The 24,032-nt window shown below is 51.2% G+C and overlaps 1 protein-coding gene across 1 annotated transcript in view; it reads right to left on the minus strand.

The window, feature by feature from the left end:
* Positions 1 to 649: 649 nt before the first annotated feature.
* Positions 650 to 24,032, minus strand: part of GALNT16 (polypeptide N-acetylgalactosaminyltransferase 16) — a 94,863-nt gene continuing 71,480 nt past the window's right edge. The window contains exons 8-16 of the mRNA XM_023230190.2: positions 23,212 to 23,296; positions 22,792 to 22,895; positions 17,273 to 17,399; positions 16,432 to 16,524; positions 14,267 to 14,350; positions 8,204 to 8,345; positions 7,387 to 7,512; positions 2,895 to 3,034; positions 650 to 1,778 (exon numbers count right to left, since the gene is read on the minus strand). Coding sequence (XP_023085958.1) covers positions 2,897 to 3,034; positions 7,387 to 7,512; positions 8,204 to 8,345; positions 14,267 to 14,350; positions 16,432 to 16,524; positions 17,273 to 17,399; positions 22,792 to 22,895; positions 23,212 to 23,296 — 899 coding nt within the window. The 3' untranslated portion in view covers positions 650 to 1,778; positions 2,895 to 2,896. The remainder of the gene's footprint in view (positions 1,779 to 2,894; positions 3,035 to 7,386; positions 7,513 to 8,203; positions 8,346 to 14,266; positions 14,351 to 16,431; positions 16,525 to 17,272; positions 17,400 to 22,791; positions 22,896 to 23,211; positions 23,297 to 24,032) is intronic.

Consider the following 24,032-nt stretch of genomic DNA (forward strand, 5'->3'; position numbering starts at 1 on the left):
CATTTATTTTTACCTGGGTAGGTTCAGCTTCTGATCACAGACATGGTGGGGGTTTTCCATTGGCTTCCATGGGAACATTAGGCAGAGCATCTGCTACCCAATCAAGCAAAGCTGGTCTGGTAAGACTCTATTCAGAATTATTTTGCTGTTTTTACCCAGGAAGTGTGTCCTGCCTGAATTTGTACCACTGCCTTCTTGTGTGGTAGAGCAGGGGAGGGCAGCTCCAAGGGGACAGGGTTGGCTCTCAGGGAAGGAGAGAGGGCTGGCTAAAGGCAAGCATGGCGGCAGGGCCATACCTATTTGGAGAAGCAATTTGCTTTCCATTTCTAAGCCCCAAGTAGGATCCTGTGATGAGGCCACAGGAGCCTGGACTTCGCCTGACCTGAGCTGGTTCCTGGTTTTGGTCCAAGGCCTGCCCTTGCAGTAGGGCCACCTGTTGGCCCCCACCAACAGGAGCAGTCAGGAGTTCCTGGAGCACCACAGGGCATGGAGGCCGACGAACAAGCCACCAGGTGCAGCAGAGGGCTAGACTTGAGCTTGTACAGTTTCACTTTTACAGAAAGGAGGCCCTGACTTCCCCCACGAGGCGGGGGAGGGTGGTGCCGAACGGCTAGGTCTGGAGGCAGAAAGGAAGGCACTGGTGCATTTGGACATGTAAGAAGTGGTTTTATTCCAGGTGTGTGTTTCATAAAGACGAGGTCCTCAAGGACAGCTAGTGGCACATGCTTTGGTCAAGAAGAGGAAAAGCAAAGACAGAATAGGGCTGAGTCGCCACAAAGGACTGGCTGATAAGTGCAGAGCCTGATCTGACCACAGCAAAGGAGAGACCCTTTTGAAGGCCCCCTGGCCAGCAGTCCTCTTACATTCAAGAGGAGAAGCCCCCACTCCCCAGCCCCAAAGGTCCATGCCCGAGTGTGGCCCAGGCCTTCTAGTCCATCCTCTGGGGAGAGGCCTTTGCCCTGGGCCCGGTTCTGTCCTAAGCTGTGGCTGGAGGCTTCCCAGATGAACAGGGGATCTGAGGCTGCACCTGGCTGTGGAAGAAACATCACGACAGAGGACGGGCAAAGCGTGGCCCTGGGGGCAAAGGGCCCCGTGCTGGCAAGTCCAGGGGTGTGCACTCGGGCATGGGAGCGCTGCCGAGAGGACGCTGGTGAGAGTCAGGAGGTGAAACTGCTGGAAAGCCCTCCAGAGCAGGTGCTGTGGACCAGACACTCGGCTGCCGACCCCAAGGGCCGTGTGGAGGGAACAGGCGATGGCAGTTTGAGCACACCAGGGAGGAAGATTGGGGGTGGCAGCTTGGGCAGGCAGTGGCTTCAATCCAGAGCAGAGGTTCAGGCTCTCTGGGGATCAGGGACCTCTTTTAGAAGCCATGGACTCTTTCCCCAGGAAAATGCATGTACGCACACACATGCAGTATTTTAGGGACAATTTCAGGAGATTCCTAGACCTTCTGGAATCCATGAACTCTACAGGTGTGTAGATCCTTGGCCTATGAAAGACAGGGGGCTCCTGTGGTAGGTATATCTGCCCCAGGCTGGTCTGCTTTGTAGGGGAGACCCCCAGGGTCCTGGTACCAACAATCCTTTGCCCAAGAGCCAGTGGGGCAAGGGAAGCAGGACGCAGGGATAGCAGGAGCAGTTCCAAGACGAGGCCATGGGGTAGATGTGCGAATGTGTTCTCAGCGGCTGTGAAAAGGAACTGGGAGTTCTCTACACAAACAGGAGCCACAGCCAGCCTCCCAGCCCAGTGCGATAGCTGACACTTCAAGAAAATCCCTCCTGTAGCGGGGAGGGGAATAAGGGTTACGTTGAGCCTTAATGACTTAGGGGCTGTTCGTGGTCCAGAAAGGAGGTTCCCTTCTTTCCAACCACCCTGACCCATGATGCTGTATTGACAGAGGCCAAAACCTTTGAGAAAGCAGGAGTCAAAAATGACAAACAAGGCTGGGGCTACTCAGGGGTGTGTGTGGCTACCCGTCCTTTCAGTGGGTCCTGGCCGCAGGGACAGGGCAGTAGCTATTCATTAATGCCCGAGAGAGAGGTCTCAGCCTGACACATGGCCAAACAGAAGTGGAGTCTGTTTAATAAACTATGCCCGAATCTTCCCCTAGAGATCCCTCTGCAGCCTTTTGCTAAGAATGTGGGCACCCTCAGGCACAGGACTGGAGGCACAGTGTTGGGCTCAGACCCTGGGGCTGGTAGAGTGTGGAAGGGACTGCGTCCTGGGTAAGAGACCTTGTTCTTTTGGTGCTTTGCTGCTCTTCTATCCACATTCATTTGCAAATTACCCATCCTTTGCTGCCAAGATACCATCTGTCCCCACCCAACCCAGTGCCACCCTGGGCTTGGCATCTCTGACAGGTCACCAGGCTTCTCACCTCCTTCCTGTTCTTTACCTGCTCCTGCAGGCTGCCCCTCTCCCTTTCTTCCCTCTTTTCCCAGCCTTCAGCCTCTCCATCCACACTGCCCAATTCCCCCGGCCCTGCCTGCCCACACAGCTGGGCCTCATGACCCAACAGACCCCTGTGTGGGCTTCTGTCCTTGCTCTCTCCAGGCAACAAGGGGAGAGACCACACACTATTGTCCCAGCCCCAAGAAGCGCCAAGGGAGAGGACAAAGAGCCAGGGGCACCTACTCAGTCTCTACCCAGCAAGAGTCCAGCACCCTGACCATCTCCTCTCCCAGGGCAAGGCCAGGACAGCGCTGAGGGCATTGGGGCGTGCCCGCCTGCGTCCTCCTGGAACAAGCTTTGGAGAACGTGTGTTGCGGTGGGTATTTGCTGATGGTCCTGGCGGAAATGTGGGAGATGGGAACAGCCCGCTTTGCACTCCCCCACCCTAACCCCCTTCCGGTCCCAAAGTCTCATGCAAAAGGTACAGGAGGCCCCGGGTCTACCGTCATGTGTGTGGCAACAGCTGCCACTGCTGGGCCTGGGCGTCAGCCTGACACTTGCTGGTCACCAGCTGGGCAGGCTTCGTCTCCAGGCAGAGGCCACTGACTGAATGCTGGATGAAAGATCCTTTTCTCCTCCATTTCTAGGAGGAACGGAGATGGGTTAAGAGAGGAAGGAATAAACAATGATTTAAAAAAATAATGTTGTACTTTCATTTCACATGCATGTACTCAACGCTTGTATATAACTAGGACACATCCCCCTCCTTTTTTTTTTTTTAGGCATGATCTTGTTCTTGCAGTGGTGCCACCATAGCTCACTGCAGCCTCGAACTCCTGGGCTCAAGCAATCCTCTTGCCTCAGCCTCTGAGTAGCTAGGACGATACACGCACACCACCATACCCAGCTAATTTTTAATTTTTTGCAGAGACCGGGTCTCGCTATGTTGCCCAGGCTGGTCTAGATAGAACTTCTCACCTCAAGCGATCCACCTGTCTTGGCCTTCCAAAGCACTGGGATTACAGGCATGAGCTACCATGCCCAGTCATGCCCCTCATTTAAATCAGGCTGTGTATTCCTACGTAAGAGGCTGCCCCCATCCTACCCTAATACCAGCTTTAAGCCCTGCCCTTCCCAGCAGGGGTCTTGCTTCTGTAGTTTGCAGAAGTTCCTGTCCAGATCAGAGGAGGCAAAGCAGAAGTCCCCTGTGTTTATTTACAATTTAGCTTGGTTGCCACGTGCAAATCTGCATTTCTAGCTTCTGTTTAGTTATTGGGCCCAGTTTCTTTTTTTTTTTTTTTTTTTTTTTTTTTTTGTGAGGCAGAGTCTCGCGCTTTTGCCTGGGCTGGAGCGCAGTGGCCGGATCTCAGCTCACTGCAAGCTCCGCCTCCCGAGTTTACGCCATTCTCCTGCCTCAGCCTCCCGAGTAGCTGGGACTACAGGCGCCCGCCAACTCACCCGGCTAGTTTTTTTTTTGTATTTTTAGTAGAGACGGGGTTTCACCGTGTTAGCCAGGATGATCTCGATCTCCTGACCTCGTGATCCACCCGTCTCGGCCTCCCAAAGTGCTGGGATTACAGGCTTGAGCCACCGCGCCCGGCCTGGGCCCAGTTTCTTACATGGCATCAGTTGCTGGGGCTGAGGATTTGCCCTCTGCTTTAGATGGGCTCTTGTTCTTCAGGTCACCATAGATCCTGCCTGGTCCTGACTTTTCTCCTATTGGGGTTTTCCCACCAGCTCCCTGTAGGCACTCGAGCTTGTCAGTCCTGGCCTAGGTAAATCTTTTACTTCTGCAAACATGATTTCTTCTGACCTGTGAGGCCAGTTGTCTACACCCCCTAGTGGGAAGCTGCCTTCTTTGTAGGGATGAAGTGTGGGGCCAGCAGGGTGGTGGGAGACTGGAGGTCTCGCATCAGAGTCATGCAGGGGCTCCTGGTCAGTGCCTTCACCTCCTGGTGCCTCCCCGTCCCCGGGTTTGACAAGGGGGAGAAAAGTTGCTCCTGTAGAACATTAGGGAAGTGCCTGGGTGGAGGATGGAGTGTTGCTTGGAACATTTATGAGATGGGATGAGAGGCAGAGACCTAGGTTTCAAGGCTTAGGGAAAAATAATAGTAAGATAGGTCTATTTTGGGTTTCTCTCCTATTTGCCTCCCATGCAACCACCTCCCCTCTTCCTTCTCCTCTCATTCACCGTGTCTTTGATTAGAGGCAGGAGTGCTCGTGACCATGTGGAGGGAGCCCAGAGGGCTCTGAGGGCAGTGGGTGGACAGGGAGCAGCTGGGGGGAGAGAGATGAGCCCACCTGGCTGCAGGGATAGGGCTAGGGCTGCAGGGGGTTGTGCACACAGGGTGGAAGGCAGGTGCAGAGCCTGGGCTCCCAGTGGGAATGCAGGGATGTGGGGGGTAGGGCCAAGACTCAGCCTCTCTGGGCCCACATGGTCCCCGCAGGAAGCCTAAAGGTCAAGGGCCTTTGGACCCCCCCTCCTATTTCTTCATGCTCTTCTAGTCCTTGACATTTACCTCTCACGTAGGCCAAACCTCCAGCAACGCCCAGCTGGAGAGAGTATGGCCATCCTCACCCCAGGGAGTCTTGGTGCTTAGTGCCACCTCAGCATCTAGCCTTCTGTAATATAGTGGCTCCCTCCCTCCTTTCTCTTCCACTAAAGTGCAAATTCCCTGGGGGTCAAGGACCATGTCCTTTCATCCTTGTGGCCAACATGATCTGTACATTCTCTGGTACAAGGTAGGCACCCAACGTCATTTTGGTTTTTTTTGTTTGTTTGTTTGAGACCAAGTCTCGCTCTGTCGCCCAGGCTGGAGTGCAGTGGCACGATCTCAGCTCACTGCAAGCTCCGCCTCCTGGGTTCAAGCGATTCTCCTGCCTCAGCCTCCTGAGTAGCTGGGATTACAGATGCGTGCCACCACGCCCGGCTAATTTTTGTGTTTTTAGTAGAGATGGGGTTTCCCCATTTTGGTCAGGTTGGTCTCGAACTCCTGACCTCATGATCTGCCCACCTCAGCCTTCCAAAGTGCTGGGATTACAGGTGTGAGCCACCGCGCCTGGCTGTCATTTTGTTTTAAGATGAATGAATGACTGAATCACCCAATCATTAGGAAGTGTTCCCTAAACAGCAGGATTCTCATTCTCACTTACTATCAGTGCTATTAGGCACAATCTCAGGGTTTCCTGACTCTCCAGGCCACTCAATTCTGGGCTTGTCTGAGAAACAATATCACATCGCCCACTGTCCCATCTCACATCTTGGTTCTTGTGGATTCCTTGTGAGGTAGGCAGGGGAGGGGGCCTCTTATTTTGTAAGTGAGGAGACTGAGTGAAGGGAGGGGGAGGGAAGACTGAGCTGGGGCCTGCTGACTCCATCACACCAGGTCTGAGGTACAGGAGCCTCTCAGATACAGGAAACCCAGCTAGCCTTGGAAACAGGACCAGCAGGGGACCAAGAAGGACGGCCGGATTCCAGAAGGCATTGGCAGTGGGATAGCTGCTCATCCTGTCCTCCTGGGAGAAGAGGGGCACAGGCACCCAGAGTGCCATCAGGAGCCTGGCAGGACTTGCAGGGGCAGAATGAACGGGGCCAGGGAGATTCCTACACACCCCGTAGGCTGCGTCAGCACAAAGGGGGAAATGGGTGATTCAGCCCCAGAGGGGCAAGTGAGTGGAGGTTTGCTTGGAGATAATTCCTCAGTGGGAGAGGGTGGGCGTGGGCTCAAGGATTTGCCCTCAGAGAGGTGGGTGCTCTAGATGCAGGGGACACTGCAACAGCCCCACTGCAGGGCAGGGCCGAGGGTGGACTGCATCCCCCCACCATCCAAATGTGCTTAAAGTGTCCCACAGGTCCAGCAAGTGGGCTAGGCACAGAGATCCCTCAGACACACACAGGCTGGAGGGAGAGGATGTGGCTGCTTTCCAGAATGGCACAGCAAACTGCTGTTCATCCTTTAAAAAACGTGCCGACTCAAGCAAAGAACACGGGGGTAGGTGGAAAACCGTGCAGGCCAAATCAGAGAGGGAGCACCCTTCTCACTGCTTGCACCGACAGAGGCAGGCACAGGGAGGGCTTCCGAGGAGGGTGAGCAGGGGAAGCGCTGGAGCAGCCTCTGAGCCTTGGGTCCCATTCCCTGGGCGGCAAGGGAGCCCTCCAAGACAGGAAGGGAGCAGCACAGAAGGGAGCTGGCTGGCTCTGGAAATCCAGCCTTTGGTTCCACTGTCACTGGTTGCTGTGTACCCTAAGCAAGTGACTTCACCTCTCTGTGCATCAGTTTCTTCCCTGACCCTGACCTGTCTCCCAGGATTAGTAGTGACGGTGTGGGTGAGAGTGTCGGACGGATGGAAAAGGCAGTGCTCACGTGAGGCTGGTCGTGGCAGCTTGGACATCACTGTATCTGGGTCTCAGTTTCCCTAATCTGCCAGCAGTCAAGAAATACTTATTTGAACATCCACTATGTGCTGGGTTAAGACTGTGTGCCTAGAAGTCACACTGACCTGGGTTTGAATCCCAGCTCCACCCCTTCTCAGCTATGTGATCTGACTTACATTCTTTAGATTCAGTGAGCCTCAGCTTACTCACCTATAAAATGGAGGTAGTACTAGAACCCACGTCACTGGGTGGCTGGGAGGATTAGATGAGATAATCTATTTCAAATTTCTAGCACATGCTGTCAGTAAAAGCTAACACTTATTTGAACTGTGGTGGTTGTCAGGAGCCAAGCATACAGTGTTAACAAGACAAGTGGTCCCTGCCTTCATGGAGCTCACAGCCTGGCAGGATGGCATTAAATGAATAATTACCCAAAGAAGTATTTCCTCATGGGCAGAATAATTGGCTTGACCTAGATGCTGACTTTGCTCCCCTCCCCCCAGATCCTCCTCTGAAGGGCTTATTTGAGTCAACCAGGGGCTCCCCTGCCAAGGTCTGCCACCCTGAAGCACGGTCCCCTGGGGCTGCTGGGCCTCTGTGCTGGAGGCAAGGAGACTCACCTGCTTGCCTTCTCTAGGGTTGCACATCTGCAGTATGACCGGGGATCCGGGAGAAGACATTAAGGTGGAGGTGGCAGCCAGGCACTTCCCCTGCTGCTGGATGAGGTGGTCACTGAACAGCCATGCCTGCAAGGCAGGGAGCAGAAAGGCCAAGTCAAAAAGTACAGCGATGGGTGGGGAGATGGGTAGATAGGGAATAAATCAAACACATGGCATATTTTTGTAAGATTTCTACAAATAATTGTAGGAGCTAGGGTGGTTGTATGGGTATTCACTGTACAATTCTTATTATTTTTCTGTATGTTTGAATTTTTTGATAAAATATTGGGTTGGGGGAGCTTAGCTGGAGCTGGCCAGAGGGCAATCAGGGCTGTGCCAAGGGACTGCGGGGGATGAGAGAGAATGACAAGACATGGAACCAGGGCAGCCGAGAGCTGCTCCTCACTGGAGTCTCCATGACCTGCTTTAGTTTCGACGTGGGTGCAATACTCATACGTTGGACCCATGTGTGCACAGGAGTCTGGAACATTGCCTGTCTCATGAGCTGAACCCAGCTGGATCTCAGGAGAGAACTGGGCACTATCTGGGCAGCACTTCTCCCTCGGCAAGCGCAAAGCAGGTGGTGCACACGAGTGACAGGCTGGAAAGGGGATACGAATGTGTAGGACCAGAGTCTAGGGGCCCCTGGCAAAGTGGGTTTGTGTAAGGTGTAGACAGAGGAGGAGAATGAGTAGGGGGAAGTCCCTCACCCCACTCCTGAGCAATGTCCCCAGCTCTCTCCCACTCCCATTCCTACCTGAGGTCCTAAGCAGCTTACCTGGGCGGGCTGGGGGTTCTTGGCAGACCCTCTGCAGATCCCCATTCCAAGCAGGAAGTCACCAGCTGTGTTCTGGCCCTGAGATTCTAAGCAGTTCACCCCCTGCTTAATGATGCCAGGGAGTACTTCCTTCACAGGGATCCTGAGAGAAAAGACAGCAGTCAGGCTTGTTCTCTGTCCCCCCAGAGGCTTACCTACACCCTCTGCCAGATGTCAGCATCCCATCAGCTCTGGGAGCGCCGAGGTGTCTGTGGGAAGGGGCCTGGGAGCAGCCTGGCCAGCAGGGGAGGTGAGGAGCAGGAGAGGCCTCTGGGAAGACTGGGCCTGGGTCCCAGGAATTCTTCCAAGTGGCTCTGGGAGCCTCTGCCCTGGAGGCTGGGCCTGAGACATAGAGGATGGGGGAGCCAGGGTGGAGCTCAGGCTAGAAAAACAGAGCCCCTCAGTCCAGAAAGAGGAAAGCCTCAGGAGAGCCTGGGGCCAAAATGTATGCTCAATAATCAATCCCAAAATGACAGGGAAGGGGGCGCTTTGAAGAGGCAAATTAAACACGAATATGAAAATGTGTTTAATCTCAGTAATGATTAAAGAGCTACATATCAGAGTCACCAATGTTTATTTACCATGCATGTACATTTGTACACGTACACACACACACACACACACACACACACACACACACACACACTCTTAATGACAATGCCCAGTGTTGGAAACAGCTGTGAGATTGAATCTTCTCACACCTTCCTGGTGAGAGCGTTGATTAGCACAGCTTCTCAGGAGGGCAGTGTGCTATTACATCTCAAAGCCCTTAAAAATGCAAACACCTTTGACCAATATTGCCCCTTGTAGAAACATATCCTACAGAAATAATTATAAATGTTGTAAAAGATATTCATCTCAGAGTGGTTGATTATATTGAAAACACCAGAAATTTCTCTATATCTAACAACAGGAGCTGGGCTAAATACATTTGGATTCATCCATAGGATGGAAAACCCTGTAGCCATTAAAAATGACTTATGGCTGGGCATGGTGGCTCACACCCGTAATCCCAGCACTTTGGAAGGCCAAAGCAGGAGGATCACTTGAGGCCAGGAGTTCAAGACCAACCTGGGCAACACAGAAAGACCCCATCTCTACAAAAGTAAAAAAAAAAAGTATCCAGGCACAGTGGCACATGCCTATAGTCCCAAGTACTTGTGAGGCTAAGGTTGGAGGATCACTTGAGCACAGGTGGTTGACGCTGCAGTGAGCCATAATGCCACCACTGTACTTCAGTCTGGGCTTCAGAGTGAGACCCTGTCTCAAAGTACATAAATAAAATAAAATTGTAAAAAATGACTTTGTGAAATAATACTTGCCAGTATGGAAAAATGTTCACAGCACACTATTAAGTAAAACAGGCAAGTTTGAAAATATTATATTGTTATTATTATTTTATTTATATATTTTTTAGACGGAGTCTCACTCTGTCGCCCAGGCTGGAGTGCAGTGGTGCGATCTCAGCGCACTGCAAGCTCCGCCTTCCGGGTTCACACCATTCTCCTGCCTCAGCCTCCACACACACACACACACACCTTATAGGTAATAAACCGGAGGAAGCTACAGGTGCCCACCAACATGCCTGGCTAATTTTTTTTGTATTTTTAGTAGAGACGAGGTTTCACTGTGTTAGCTGGGATGGTCTCAATCTCCTGACCTTGTGATCCACCCGCCTCAGCCTCCCAAAGTGCTGGGATTACAGGCATGAGCCACTGCACCCGGCCAAAATATTGTATTACTAAAACACTGGTTTTAATAATATAAATCCGGCTGTCCTTCTTGGTCCCCTGCTGGTTCTGTTTCCAAGGCAAGCTGAGTTTCCTGTATCCAAGAGGCTCCTGTGTCTCAGACCTGGTGTGATGGAGTCAGCAAGCCCCAGCTCAGTCTTTCCTCCCTCTCCCTTCACTCAGTCTCCTCACTTATAAAATAAGGGGCTCCCTCCCCTGCCTACCGCACATATGCACAGGAAAATATGCTTATACACACACACACACACACACACACACACACACACCTTATAGGTAATAAACCTGAGGAAGCTGCTGGCCCCAGCTGCTGCAGGCTTGCATACCTGAGTTCAGGTTATGTTCATTCTTGGATTAAGGACTCACCAGGCCTGGGAGTTACGGGGAAGAAGGAGGGGTTACAGTCTAACTGTAGCCTTCTCTGCCTCCTGTTACCTCTGTCGGTGAAATAATCTGGGCCTGGGGGCTGGACCATTATAATATGTTTGGCATTCTTTGATGTGGGCATCTGTAGGATATAGACTGAACCAGGTCTTCCTTCCTCAGGGCTGGCTAGAAGCCGCAAAGTTCCAGAACTGATCTGCTCACAAGAGGCTTAGAGAGACCCTTCCAATTCCTCCCCCACACCCCTGGCAGCAGCCTGTGCCTCTCCAGACTCCCTTTGGGAGGCCGTGCAACTTTCTAGCAGAGGTGGCAAACCACCGACTGCCAAGTTGAACCTGGACCCTGGGCATGGTCTGGCCTGCATAGCGTGGTGGTTGCTGCTTTTAATTAGTTGGCAATATTGAATGATTTTAAGGTTACCTAGAAACCTTCAAATCTGAATCTAGCTTCTCTTGAAAAAACTGGGAGATCGGGCCATAAGGAGCTTGCATTCCAGCATGGCACTAATCTGCCGCGGTGAGTAGCTGCTGCCCCTCTGAGCGGGGCTTTTGCATCACAGTTTGTCACAGTCCCCACAACTCTCTATTGTCTCATCCTTACCCATTTGACTTATTGACATCACCTGCCTGACCACTGTAAGAATTTGAGTTCGCAAACCCTGCCACGTACAAGCATGTTGAAGGGCAGGGGCTCCACACTCTCCACCTCATCTAGGAGCAATGTGCGACATTTCCCTCTCTGTGGAGACAAGATGGGTACTGAGGCCTCTTTTATAACTGCTCAGGGGGAACACAGCACGAGGGCCGGGGTTTGTTCCAGACGCTGCTACTCCCCTGTTGCTTAGGGTGTTGTGCAAGCTGATCAGTTTACAGAGGTGAGGTGGGCACTGACCAAGGTTGGTAATGCCCAGTGATGCTTACGGAAGAAACCCTAAGCTTGGGAACAATCTCAAGATCAGACGCAGCTCCTAAGCTGTCACTGTGGCAGCAGTTGTGGAACAGCTGGGACAGCAGTCATCGCCACCCTTCCCCAGCTCTCCAGCAGTGCCAGGCTAAGCTGTCCTGTTTGTCAGCAGCCCTCTAAACTCTGCATCCACTTTCTTCTCTATGGGTCTCTTCCGTGTACACAGGCTGCCATTAGGTCCATTCCCCAAGACACTACTTCTTTCTGTTAGAAAATTGACATACTGGTTTTGTTAGAAGAAGAATGCTTACTGCCATTTGCTTGGAATTACTGTCATGGACGTGCCATGTCTACTATGCAACTAGCACCCTCACGAACATGAAGTGCTTGTGCAATGCACAGCCTGAACAACAGTTCCTGACAGTCCTAATGCAAGTAATAAATTAGCAGTTGCTGAGGCCAGCTACAGAGCTCTAACCTGGAGAAGGGGCAGAGCCATGGCAGGCGTTGGAGAGCAGAAGCCTCTTCTTTCAGCCTCCTCAGTCTCCCCACTGACCATTTGCAAGTGTAGGCAACTATTTAGGGACTCCCTGTTTGGAGGAAAATTGGTATCACTCAGGCCTATGGGTCCCCTTTCTAATCAACAAGTTGATCCACTCCTGGCCCCTCATCCTGGGAACTGGGGGTGAGTAATCCAGATAGGAATGAGGTCTGGGGTTTCCATTTTAGCGACAAAAATTTATTTTAACTTTCACACAGTGGCAGAACAAACAGAAGAAGACTTCTGCTCCTCATCGGTGTAGCTGGTTCATCTACTCTCCTGCCTTGTGATCGAGCCAGGTTTCTGATAGTTATGAGACATTTCTTCCCCTTGGTCCTTGGGGGTGTCATCAGACCCCGTGGCAGGGCACTGGGGTTGGAGAGGAACGGCATTCCCAGGCCTCCCCCACTCTTCCCACAGGCTGCCCAGCTCGTGCCCTAGGACTGGAACTAGTGGGCTTCACCCAAATGTTGTACGAACGCTGACACAGCATAAAGAAGTGACTGCTCTTTTTTCTTCAGCGCCTCAGAAATGATGCGTCTGAATGAGCACTGTCCCCTACAAGTGATCACTTCAGGAAGTTGCATTTTCATAGATTAATGTTCTTCCCATCACAGCTAGTGTCCAGGGAACTGGGGTTATTTAGGCCACTGACTTTCTCCCAGTGACACTGCCGTTGCTCACATTATTCTGGAACTTCTTGGAAATTGCTCTCAGGGTCAGTTTAATCTCGTTCCTTTACAGTCATGCTGTGTTTGGGACCTGGGATTATAATTATCTGGGTTAATCATCTAGCTTATTCACTGCACTTGGCTACAACTTAATGGTGGCTGTTGGCCAAAAATCAAACCTGTCCTCAAAGGGACAAAGATTTGCCTCTTTCAAGGATATGCAAGCTCTGAGGGGTGAAGTGTTCCGGAAAGCCATGGCAGCGTCCTTGAGAGAAAGCTGGCAGTGGTGGGAAACGTGTTCCCCAAGGTGACAGCTATAGAGGGAGCATGTGGCTTTTATACATGATTGAGGTGTACAGACTATGCAATTTATTCCATTAAAAATATTTACTGAGTGCCCATTTTATGACAGGCACCGTTCCAGGTGCTGGAGATAAAGCAGTGAACAAGCAGATCAAAGCCTCCACCCTCACGGAACTCACAGGCAAGTTCAGGGAGATACAACAAAATTAATTGACCAGATAATGCCGATGATAGTAACGGCTACAAGGGACATGAAGAAGATGATGCTGGGGAGGGAGGTGGAGCTGCAAACTCAGAGTGTTCAGGGAAAGTCTCCCTGGGAAGAGGACATTTGAGTCAAGACCTGAGGAAGGTGAGAAAATGAACCACGTGGATGTAACCAAGACACTGAAAAGGCCATCGTAGCTTATTGCCCACAGTCCTGTTGAGAGTGGACACGTATTCCTGGGTAAGTACAGCCTGAGTGCACATACCATTTGCATTTTGTTTTCTCATTTGCCAGAGCAAACATTTCCCTGTGTTTTCTTCACAGTTTCTATGATTATAATATTAATGGGTGCATAATATTTGTTTAAATCTATGTACGGTGATTCACTGAACCCAACCCCTATTGTTGATTCTCTCTCTTTCTTTTCTTTTTCTTTTCCTTTCCCTTCCCTGCCCTCCCCTCCTCTCTCTTTCCCTTCCCTCCTCTCTCCTCCCTCCCTCCCTCCCTCCCTCCCTCCCTCCCTCCCTTCCTTCCTTCCTTCCTCCCTTCGTCCCTCCCTTCCTTCCTCCCTTCGTCCCTCCCTCCCTCCCCTCCCCTCCCCGCACCTGTCCTCTTCCTCACTCGAACACTTAGGCTGGAGTGCAGTGGCATAATCAGGGTTCACTGCAGCCCTACCTTTCGGGCTCAAGTGATCCTCTCACTCACAAGTGTGTCCCACCACGCCTAGCTAATTTTTTAATTTTTAGTAGAGACAAAGTCTCATTATGTTGCCCAGGCTGGTCTCAAACTCCTGGACTCAAGCAATCCTCCTGCCTTGGCCTCCGAAAGTGCTGGAATTACAGGCATAACCCACTGTGCCTGGCGGTTTCTCAGTTTTTCACTGCAGGTGTTGATCTACTGGTCAACAGCTTCTGCTTTGGTTGCTTTATTTCCTTAGGATAAACTTCCAGAAGGGAGAGAACAGGGCTAAAGGGGACGAATGTCCTGCAGCCTTTGCTATGTAAGGCAATGTTGTTTCCTAAGGGGATAATGTCCGTTTCTAGGTCTGAGACCATTAAAAATTTGGTTCCCACCACACCTAATTTATAACTCCTAGTAATGCCCTCTCAGTTCCCCCAGAGCCTTCACATGAAGATAAAACCTGGCAACTAGAAAGAGCCAGATCACCGGTGTTGAGGAGATCTAAGGGTGGGGTGGGGCCCAGGCTGCTGGCCCCAACCACCCCCTACCCGCCTGGGGGATGCACAAGATGAGGGCTGCACTTACGTGAGCTCTGGGTAGACGTTCTCCAGGTACCAGCGGAAGGACTTGCAGTTCATCTTCTTCCTCTGCTCTATCCGCGTCGCTACACTGTAGGAGGAGGCAGGTCTCGGGATGTGGCCTGCCAGTGTGGAAGGCAGCCCCAGCGAGGACACCAGAGGTCCGTCCCCCAACCCCAGGAGTCAGCCCCCTCTTCCCATCTGTCCCAGGCAGGCAAGGACGAGGAGCCTTCCAGCCTGCCATGTCCAGCCCTGGCCACTTGTCTGATGTCATTCTCTGACCTGCAAGCTCAAGTCAGGTCTCCTGGCTATTCCTCACTCCTTAAATTCCTGCCTGGAGTTCACCTTTCAGGGTGAGCACAGACCATATGGGACCACGTCTTTCTTTCAGCTTCTCACTCCTTGAGACCTCAGTTAGCAGACCATGAACTGGTCTTTATCTTTGCAGAGTTAATGAGAAGTACAGGAGAAAGGTCTAACAGCAGGAAGAGCAAGCTTTAAACATCTTTAAGGTGTGCTGGCAAATGAAACCATTAGATGTGTCCTTGGGACACCGCCATCCTCACCTTCCTCAGGTACACCCACCACAATGGCCGCTGGTTGATGCCCTCGTCACCAGCTATCTGAGCCTCAGTGTCCTCTACATTCATCTGGGGACACAATCACTCGTCTGAGAAGGCTTTTGTGAGAATCAAGTGAATTAAGGGGACATGAAGCACTTAGCACAGGGCAGGCGCTAAGTAAATGTTAGTTCCTCATCACAAGAAATATTTAGTGACATAACATTTTTTTCAAAAAAAGGTAGATAGATATGAATAAATAGGGAGACGATTCCTTCATGATCATTAATTGTGTTTTCAAACTGTTCTGACCACAAGCTTAAGTAGGAGATAAATATCTTACATTGTAATCTAACATGCCCAATGTACGGTCGGCCCTCAGTATCTGTGGGTTCCGCATCCATGGATTCAACCAACCTTGGATCAAAAATACTCAGGAAAAAATTCCAGGCCAGGTACAGTGGCTCACACCTGTAATTGCAGTACTTTGGGAGGCCAAGGTAGGCAGATTGCTTGAGATCAGGAGTTCAAGACCAGCCTGGCCAACATGGTGAAACCCTATCTCTATTAAAAACACAAAAAATCAGCTGGGCATGGTGGTACATGCCTGTAATCCCAGCTACTCTAGAGGATGAGGCAGGAGAATTGCTTGAACCCAGGAGGTGGAGGCTGCAGTGAGCCTAGATTGTGCCACTGCACTCTAGCCTGGGTGACAGAATGAGACTCCATCTAAAAAAAAAAAAAAAATTCCACAAGGTTCCAAAGCCAAACTTGAATTCACCGTGCATCGAGTAGTACATTGAATCCACGCAAATGAGGTGATGTGTAGGCATTGTATTAGGTACTATAAGTAATCGAGAGATGATTTAAAATATTCAGGAGGTTGTGCATAGGGTATCCAAATACTACACTATTTTATATCAGGGACTTGAGCATCTGTGGATTCTGGTATCCATGGGGGGTCCGGGAACCAATCCCTTGTGGATGCAGAGGGGCGACTGTACATGTGTAGGCACATGCATGCACACACATGCACCCACAACTGAAATAAGAGTTTCATAAGGACAATACTAACCCTTAACTGCAATCAACTCTCATTTTCTATCCTGCTCTGTACTAATCTAATCTATAATGTTCTACTTCTCTCTCTCTCTTTTTAAATGCTGGTCACAACCCACTAAATTGATTTCACAACCCAGCTGCATTTTGAAAATGCTTAACTAGACCGTAGTCATAACAGTCCATGACAGGAAAATAGGCTAACAGATCTCAATTTTGAACAGGGGGTGGAAGGCAGAACACCAAATGCTTTCTGCAGGCAGCCCCTTCCTAAGCACTCCCACAGATGCCTGTTTTCCTGCAGGCAGCTGTGGACAGGCAGCCCTTTTTCATAAGTGAGCCTTCTCTCCCCATGCGATTTCATGCTCCTCAAAGCCTAAGTCTTGTCTCTGCGTTGCATTCCCTCCCAGGACCCAAAGAAGCCCATTAGAGTGGGAGCTCAGTGGCTGGGGAGGTTGTGGGCGGTTCCCTGGCGTACACACCACTTCGTATTTTGCTGGGGGTGTGCTAATGTGGGTAGAGAGAGTCAGACAGTGGAGTTGGAGGGGCCTACCTGCCGAAAGCCTTCCCGATGGCCGAGGGCCGGGCCTCATAGTAGTATTGCTTGTATTCATCCATCCACACTTCTGCAGTGCGCTTGGTGTTCCTAAAAGGAGAGGAAAGAGCAAAATAAGGTCACCAGGGAAGCCACAGCGTTAGCGGTCAGGGTCAAGATGAATTGATCCATGAATACAGGGCAATGAGAATCTCAGGAGCAAGGTGATACTTGGATGGTATAGATTAGCACAATCCTTTTGGAAGACAGTCTGTCAATACCCATCGACTTTGTAGGTATGCAGCTAGACTTGGGCAGCTGCTGCTCCAAACCCTGTACAAATAAGCATGAGCTCAACAAGGTGAAGAACCATCCACATGTAAGAGGGTGCTCATGATAAGCCCTTCATCCTCCCCTGCCAACCTCCTCAGGACAGCAGACCATGGAGTGGTCTTCTAGGACACTATCCACTCTCCCTTGACACTAGTGCACCCTGTAGCTGAGGATAGGGATGGACAGATGGTTGATCAAGTCAGGGTTGGGACACTGGCATCCAAGACCAGCACTCGGGGCTCAATGAGTGGAGAGCATGGCTTAGTTGGGGATTTGGCCGATTTTCCGAGACTCATATGGACAAAGGAAGTCAAGGCAAGAGAGACCTGGTGGCAACTCCCATAACTTCATCCCTCCACTCCTGAAGGTACCTGCAATCCCAGGAGGTTACCAGAGGGTGCAAATGGGGAAACAGGCCCAAGAAGTGAGGTGGCTGCCCACAGTCACATAGTGATAACTGGCAGGCCTGGGGGCTTGGGCTTTGGTGTCCTGCTCCGAGTCCCGTGTTCCTTCCTCGGTGACCTACCTGATGTAGGTGAGGGCATTACCCTCAGGGAAGTTGTAGGGGTGTCGTTTCCTGAAGACATGGCCCACCCGGCTGCAGGGGACGATCTCCAGACTGCCACCACACATCCACACCCTGAAGGAGAGCTCTGCAGGAAATGGTAGCCGTCAGGAGGAGGAAAGGGCTCCTTGGCAAGTGAGGGTGGGAAGGGGCTGACTTCCCTTCCCTTTGGTGTCTCACTGGAGGTACATGCTGGGGTCGGGGCTCCTGGGCCTGCTCAAATGGAGTGCTTCCACTTCTTGCCAATGTTCCCGACTGCCCACTCTACGTGTGTATGTGCACACGCACACACACATATACACATGATCCCTGTGGCCCATTCCGGGAAGAGCAGTGGAAAAAGCTTGAAGGAACAGCAAGAACATAAATAGGAGGAAAACAACCGAACAGCAGCATCATTTCCAGGCTCTGTCTAGAAAGCCCCGGCCAGACATGAGCTAAGGAAAAACACATCTGCTCATCAGCCAGCTCTGTGCACCCGCGAGGTCGGAAAACCAGCCGCCAACCAAACCACAGGCTGCTCCAGCTGGCATCTCTTGGGCTGGCCCCAACCTCCCTCTTGGCCCAGCTGGTCTCCTTGTACAGGCTCTCACTGGCCCTCTTGAGCCATGCCTCCTTTTGACGGTGGCGGTGGAGCTGAACCAGCTTTTGTGGATGACTGTGGTCCCCAGTGGTGTCGGGAGAGCAGTGGCCATCCTGCTGCCCAGAAGGGGACCTCAAAAATTACCACTCTGATCTCCACTCACCAGTTGCCATTTATGGTAAGGACCCACCTTGACAGCTGGCTGAATCTCACATAATCTCTTGATTTCCTACCTTCCTTCATATTAGCCCTATAGTCTCTTCCCACTCCTCAGTTGGCTGTAAGGACACTCATGGTCTCCAGCCAGGCCTAGGGGCTCTCACCTGGTGTAGCTGGTCAGGACCCTCCCAGTGACTAGCAAAGAGCAGAGTGGAGGAAGCAGGACTAAAGCCCACCTCTGGCCAGCCTATGTGTACCAAGCAACATCCAGATGTGGTTCAGGGCCAGAACTGGACACTTGGCATACCTGGACCTGCATGTAAGGATGGCTGTATCAATGGGCTTCCCTAGATCTGCCTATAAACTGCCAGGCATCCGTCCCTTCTCCTGGTCAGAGCTCTGTGTTGGCCTCAGCAACTAAGGTTTAGAACTGGGGACAGTCCTGGGGGACAGAAGATCTGCATTCTGGTTCCATTTCTGCCATCCCAACTTTGTTATGCTAGTTAAGTCACTTCATCCCACTCAGCCCATATTGTCTACAATACTATTAACTATTGTTATTATTATCAACAATGGCCATAACAATAGCAGTAACCATCCATTTATTGAGTACTTACTACACACCATGCTCTTTCTATCCAATGTCTAATTCTCACTGCAACCATGTGAAGTCAGGACTACTACCCTTATTTTTTTAAATGAGAACTTTGAAGCTCAAAGATGTTAAATAACCTCTCCAAGGTCACTCAGATATTCAGTTGCAGAAATGCAGCATCAAGTTCACACTGTGTCCAGCAAGCCACACGGCCAGATTCTTTAGTTCACTCAGTAAATTTTCATTATATGTCAGACACTGCTCTAGATTCCCTTGTACTCTAGCAGCGAAGCAGGGAGAAAGGAACTCCGTAAAATAAGGAGCAAAAAAATACAAGTAAACAAGAAAATGTATAAAAATGTAGCATATCGGCTAGGCGCGGTAGCTCATGTCTGTAATCTTAGCACTTTGGGAGGCTGAAGGTGGTGGATTGCCTGAGCGCAGGAGTTCGAGACCAGCCTGGGCAACATGGTGAAACCCCATCTCTACTAAAATACAAAAGAAATTATCCAGGTGTGGCAGCATGCACCTATAGTTCCAGCCACTTGGGAGGCTGAGGCAGGAGAATTGTTTGGACCCGGGAAGCAGAGGTTTCAGTAAGCTGAGATCACGCCACTGCACTCCAGCCTGGGCGACAGAGCAAGACTCCGTCTCTAAAAATAAATAAATAATAAATAAATAAAATGGAAAAATAAAAATAAAAAATATAAAATAAAATAAATAGAGCATATCAGATGGTAGTTAGGGCCATGGAGAAAAATGACCCAGGCTGGGAACTGAAGAGGGCCAGTGGATGGTACTGGGGGAGGACTATGACTGTGGCGACTAAAACTATGGCGTTTTAAATTCGGCTAATAAGGAGAGTTGTCACTGTAAAAGGGACATTTGAGCAAAGACCTGAAACAGGTGAGGGAGCAAGTCCTGTGGCTGGCAGGAGAAGAGCACTCCAGGCAGAGGAGCCGGCAAGGGCAGGTCCCTAGTGGTAAGAGCATAGCTGGCAGGTTCAAGGAGGCCGTGCTGGGCGGGGGAGAGGGGCGGTTGCTCACACCTATAACCCCAGCACTTTGGGAGGCCAAGGCGGGCGGATCACTTGAGAGGTCAGGAGTTCGAGAGAAGCCTGGCCAACATGGTGAACCCCTGTCTCTACTAATAATATAAAAATTAGCCAGGCCTGGTGGTGTGTGCCTGTAATCCCAGCTACTCAGGAGGCTGAGGCAGGAGAACCGCTTGATTCTGGGAGGCAGAGAGTGCAATGAGCTGAGATTGAGCCACTGCGCTCCAGCCTGGGGAACAAGAGCAAGACTCCATCTAAAAAACAAAAAAAGAAAGGAGGCCGTGCAGCCCACGTGGAGTGAGGCAGGTGGGATAAGTGGGAAGTGAGGGCAGGTGTGTGGCTGCAGGGAAAGGCAGATACCTTAGGGCCTCGTAGCCAGTAAGGAGTTTGGGTTTTCCTCTGAGTGACATGAGAATCCTTGCAAGGTTTTGAGCACAGGAGCAACATAATTTATGTTTGAAAAGGATCCCCAACATGAATCCCAAAGTTTGCACATCTGCCAGCCACACTCAAGGTGGCCTCTGGGCTCCTGAGTTGGAATTCTTTGGGGACGAAAGAACACATCTTGGTGTGGGAATCTCCCTTCCTTCAACAAAGGAATAAAAGAAAAGGCTCAAACTCGCCAGCGACAGGAGTCTCCGAGCTCAAAACCCGTTCCAGCGGCTGAGCGTCTGAGCACTGCAGCTGGCCTAGACATTTCTTTGAATTTCTTCTAAGAAACAAAACCCTCGCCAGAACCACTCTGTGGTTCACCTTTCAAGTTCTCCAACCACGGAGCCCTTGCCTCAGGCAGAGTTTGAAGTGAGCTATTTGATCATTCACTTGTTTCTCTGTCTCTAGCCTCAAAAGAAAAAGAAAAAGAAAAAGAAAAAGAAAAAAGGCCTCTGGAGGCAGAGCAAGAAGCCTGTGGGTCTCCCATTTTCCAAGTCTTCACAGGAAACTGGTTTTGCCAAAGCCCTTCAGGCCGAGATTGAGGACACAAAGCAGGTCACTTGGACCCAAAACACATGAAAGTGGTCAGAATGGAGGGGTCACTACACCCCAGTTCCCAGAATTTACTCCTCCAAACCCTGCCTGGAAACAGCCTCCAAAAGCAAGTTACAAAGCAGGGGGAGTCCCATGCCCATTCCCACTCCAGCTGGTTTTGATTCGGGATCAGGCCTGTTGCAAGCCCCCTCACTGCTATTTTCCTGATCAGGGAGAAAGACTTAAAGAATCCCTGCTCCTAACATCTCGGAGACATAGACTGTGCCTTTGCCAACATCCCACAAACACATAAGTGGCTCTGGTAAAGGAGCTGCATATGCCCGTTACACGTGGAGTTTCCAGACTGCAATGTGGAAGGCAGCATCCACCTCAGTCTTTCTACCTGTCAGATGGGTGAGATACCACCAGCCCTAGTTACTGCACAGCACACCTGGTCAGGAAGAAGAAGGAAGCAGTGGGACAGGGCTCTGTGAAGGGCTGGGTCCACCAAGAGGGCAAGAACAGGCCACCAAGTACATGCCCCTGCTCCTGGAGACCCCAGAATGGTGCTCCCTACCGCCCCCATCTCCACATCACTGTTTGTGAGACCGCCCCTGAGGGCTGCGCCACGGAGTTCCCTTCCTCAGGCAGACAGGGAGGCACCAGCAGGAGATGACGGGGTTGGGGTAGAGTGAGGGTGAGTGTTTAGCCCTGACACTCTCCACCTGGTGCCATGGGCTGGCTGCATGTGCTCCATGACCACAGCTCCATCGTGGGGTGCTCCCTTACCCTGTCTTTCAGACATCGGGGTGGTTACAGCTCCCAGAATTCACAGCCCTGCCCAGTGCTGCGCTGTCCCTGCGGTTCCCTCTATCCTGCCTGCACTCTGTAAATAAGGCCTTTAATAAACACTCACGTTGGGTGCGCCTTCCGTATTCCGCCAGGACCCTAACTGATGATGCTCACCCTTATCTAACTTCCATCTCACATGCAACCCTGTTTTGCAAATGAAGGAACTGAGATTCAAAGAGTTGACTGGCTTGCCAGCCCACACATAATGGAGTCCAGAGTTTGGGCTCCGATCCCACTTGGTAACCCTTCCCTGGTACTCTGTGGTCCCAACACCATGGTCTGAGAAGCAAGTGTGTGAGGGCCCAGCCCCTCCAGCTCCCTACTGGAACAGTTTGCCCCCACCTCTGTCTCCTTCACTTCTGCTTCAGGGCAGGGAGGGGCAGCTTCCTGTGCCTTCTGAGTCTAGAGACTGCCTCATGACAGTGACCACCAGCACTGTGACCTGCCTTTAACTCATCACCTCATTTAGTACTCATAACAACCTCTTGAGGAAACTCAGACTTTAAAGAGCTTTAACTTGCCCAGGGCCAAACAGCATGCAGGTGCTAGGGCCAGGGTTTGCACCCAGGCCATCTGACTCCATTACTTAGCATCTCACCACCACCCTCTCCCACACACCTCCCAGCCTTGCTGGTAGGGAAGCAGCCACATGTGTAAGCTGTGGTCTGTGATACAGCTGTGTGTTCTTCCACACACATGTCCAGTCATGTGACCATAGGGTCCCCCTGAACAGAACCTCTTTGTTTACTAGCTGTGTGGCTTAGGACAAATTGCTTAACTTCTCTGTGCCTTGGATTTTATTTTTTTTTTAATTTTTTTTTTTTTTTTTTTTGAGACAGAGTCTCGCTCTGTCGCCCTGGCTGGAGTGCAGTGGCCGGATCTCAGCTCACTGCAAGCTCTGCCTCCCGGGTTCACGCCATTCTCCTGCCTCAGCCTCCTGAGTAGCTGGGACTACAGGTGCCCGCCACCTTGCCCGGCTAATTTTTTGTATTTTTAGTAGAGACGGGGCTTCACTGTGGTCTCAATCTCCTGACCTTGTGATCCGCCCGCCTCGGCCTCCCAAAGTGCTGGGATTACAGGCATGAGCCACCGCGCCCGGCCCGTGCCTTGGATTTTAAAATTAGTAAAATGGAGATCATGATACTTACCTCAGAGGGTCCTTGAGAGAATTAAAAGACCTCATGTGTGTGAAGTCCTTAGATCAGGTCCTCAGGGTTAGCTATGGTTCTTACCGCTTCGGTTATTTTCACTGTCACTATTTCCCAACTCACCAAAATTCTCTCCTCCCCAGATGTCCATCTGGGCATCATACTTTCCCAGGTGGTTAAACCAGGACTTGTCAATCACGAAGATTCCTCCAGCTATGACAGGCGTCCTGGGAGCAAGGAGAGGGAAGAGGCAACACATGAGCTGGAGAAGCAAGGAGGCCCTTTAGATGGCCCCGGGACCCAAGACCATCAGCCTCTAGATCCCTCCCTGCAGAGTCACTGGCCAGCTCCCTGGCCCCCCACATCTGTTCCCGTGGCCTCTGTCTGCCCTGTCCCTGCAGACAGGCTCTGAGGGCCCAGAACAGAGTCAGCACTTGACAGTGCACCTCAGGAGCCCAAGCGACCGATGTAGCCTCTGAAGAGCCTCCCAGGCCCCTGACCCAGGGAAGGAAGGGGTCCCCCAGAGCCCACAGCAGCCCTGACCTTATGGGCCTGGTGGGGTCTGTCCGGGTCATCTTCTGCTCAAGAGGGATCTGCTCCCACTTGAAATGCAGGCTCCAGTCGAACCCTAAGGGACAGAGCAAGGTGAGGACAGCGCTCAGGGCAGAGCTGCGGGCTGCTGAGCCCCTTCACTCCACCACCCCTCGGAGTCTCCCCTGATCAGAGCCCTGGGTTATTCGTGCAGTCCCTCCTTCAAGCGGAATGAGCCAAGCCCCTCCTCTCAGGAAGTGTACCATCTACTGGGTAAGACAGAAACTACAAAGATAAATAAATCAATGGAGGCTATGTCTGCTGGGATGAAAGCACTAAAAAAAAAAAAAAAAAAAAAAAAAAAGGAGGAGTGCCCATACTATTAATATTATAGTTAGAATAGTCAGGAAAGGCTCTTTGGTGACTTTGGAGTAGAGACCTGAATGAAGGATAGATCTATGCAGATACCTGGAAAAAGGGAATTCCAGGCAGGGGCAGCTGCCAGTGCCAAAGCCCTGAGGTGATTTCCCAAAGGGGAAATGCCTGGCTCCCTTCAGAATCCCACCCAGACTCGTGATCTAACCAATGGCTGGGTCCATATACTGGGAGTCCAGATCCCAAATGGGAAATCCACTGTGCCCACTAGCTCCCAGCACCAGACTCTCTAGAGCAGCACAGTTCCATAGAACTCTCTGCAATGGTGAAATGTTCTATATCTGCATTGTCGAATACGGTAGCCACTAACTTCCTGTGGCTACTGAGCCTTGAAATGTGGCTAGTACAGTTAAGGAACTGCCTTTTAAGTTTTATTTGATTTGAATTAATGTAAGTTT

The sequence above is a fragment of the Piliocolobus tephrosceles genome, chromosome 6 (genome assembly GCF_002776525.5).
Source record: "Piliocolobus tephrosceles isolate RC106 chromosome 6, ASM277652v3, whole genome shotgun sequence".
Classification (NCBI taxonomy): domain Eukaryota; kingdom Metazoa; phylum Chordata; class Mammalia; order Primates; family Cercopithecidae; genus Piliocolobus; species Piliocolobus tephrosceles.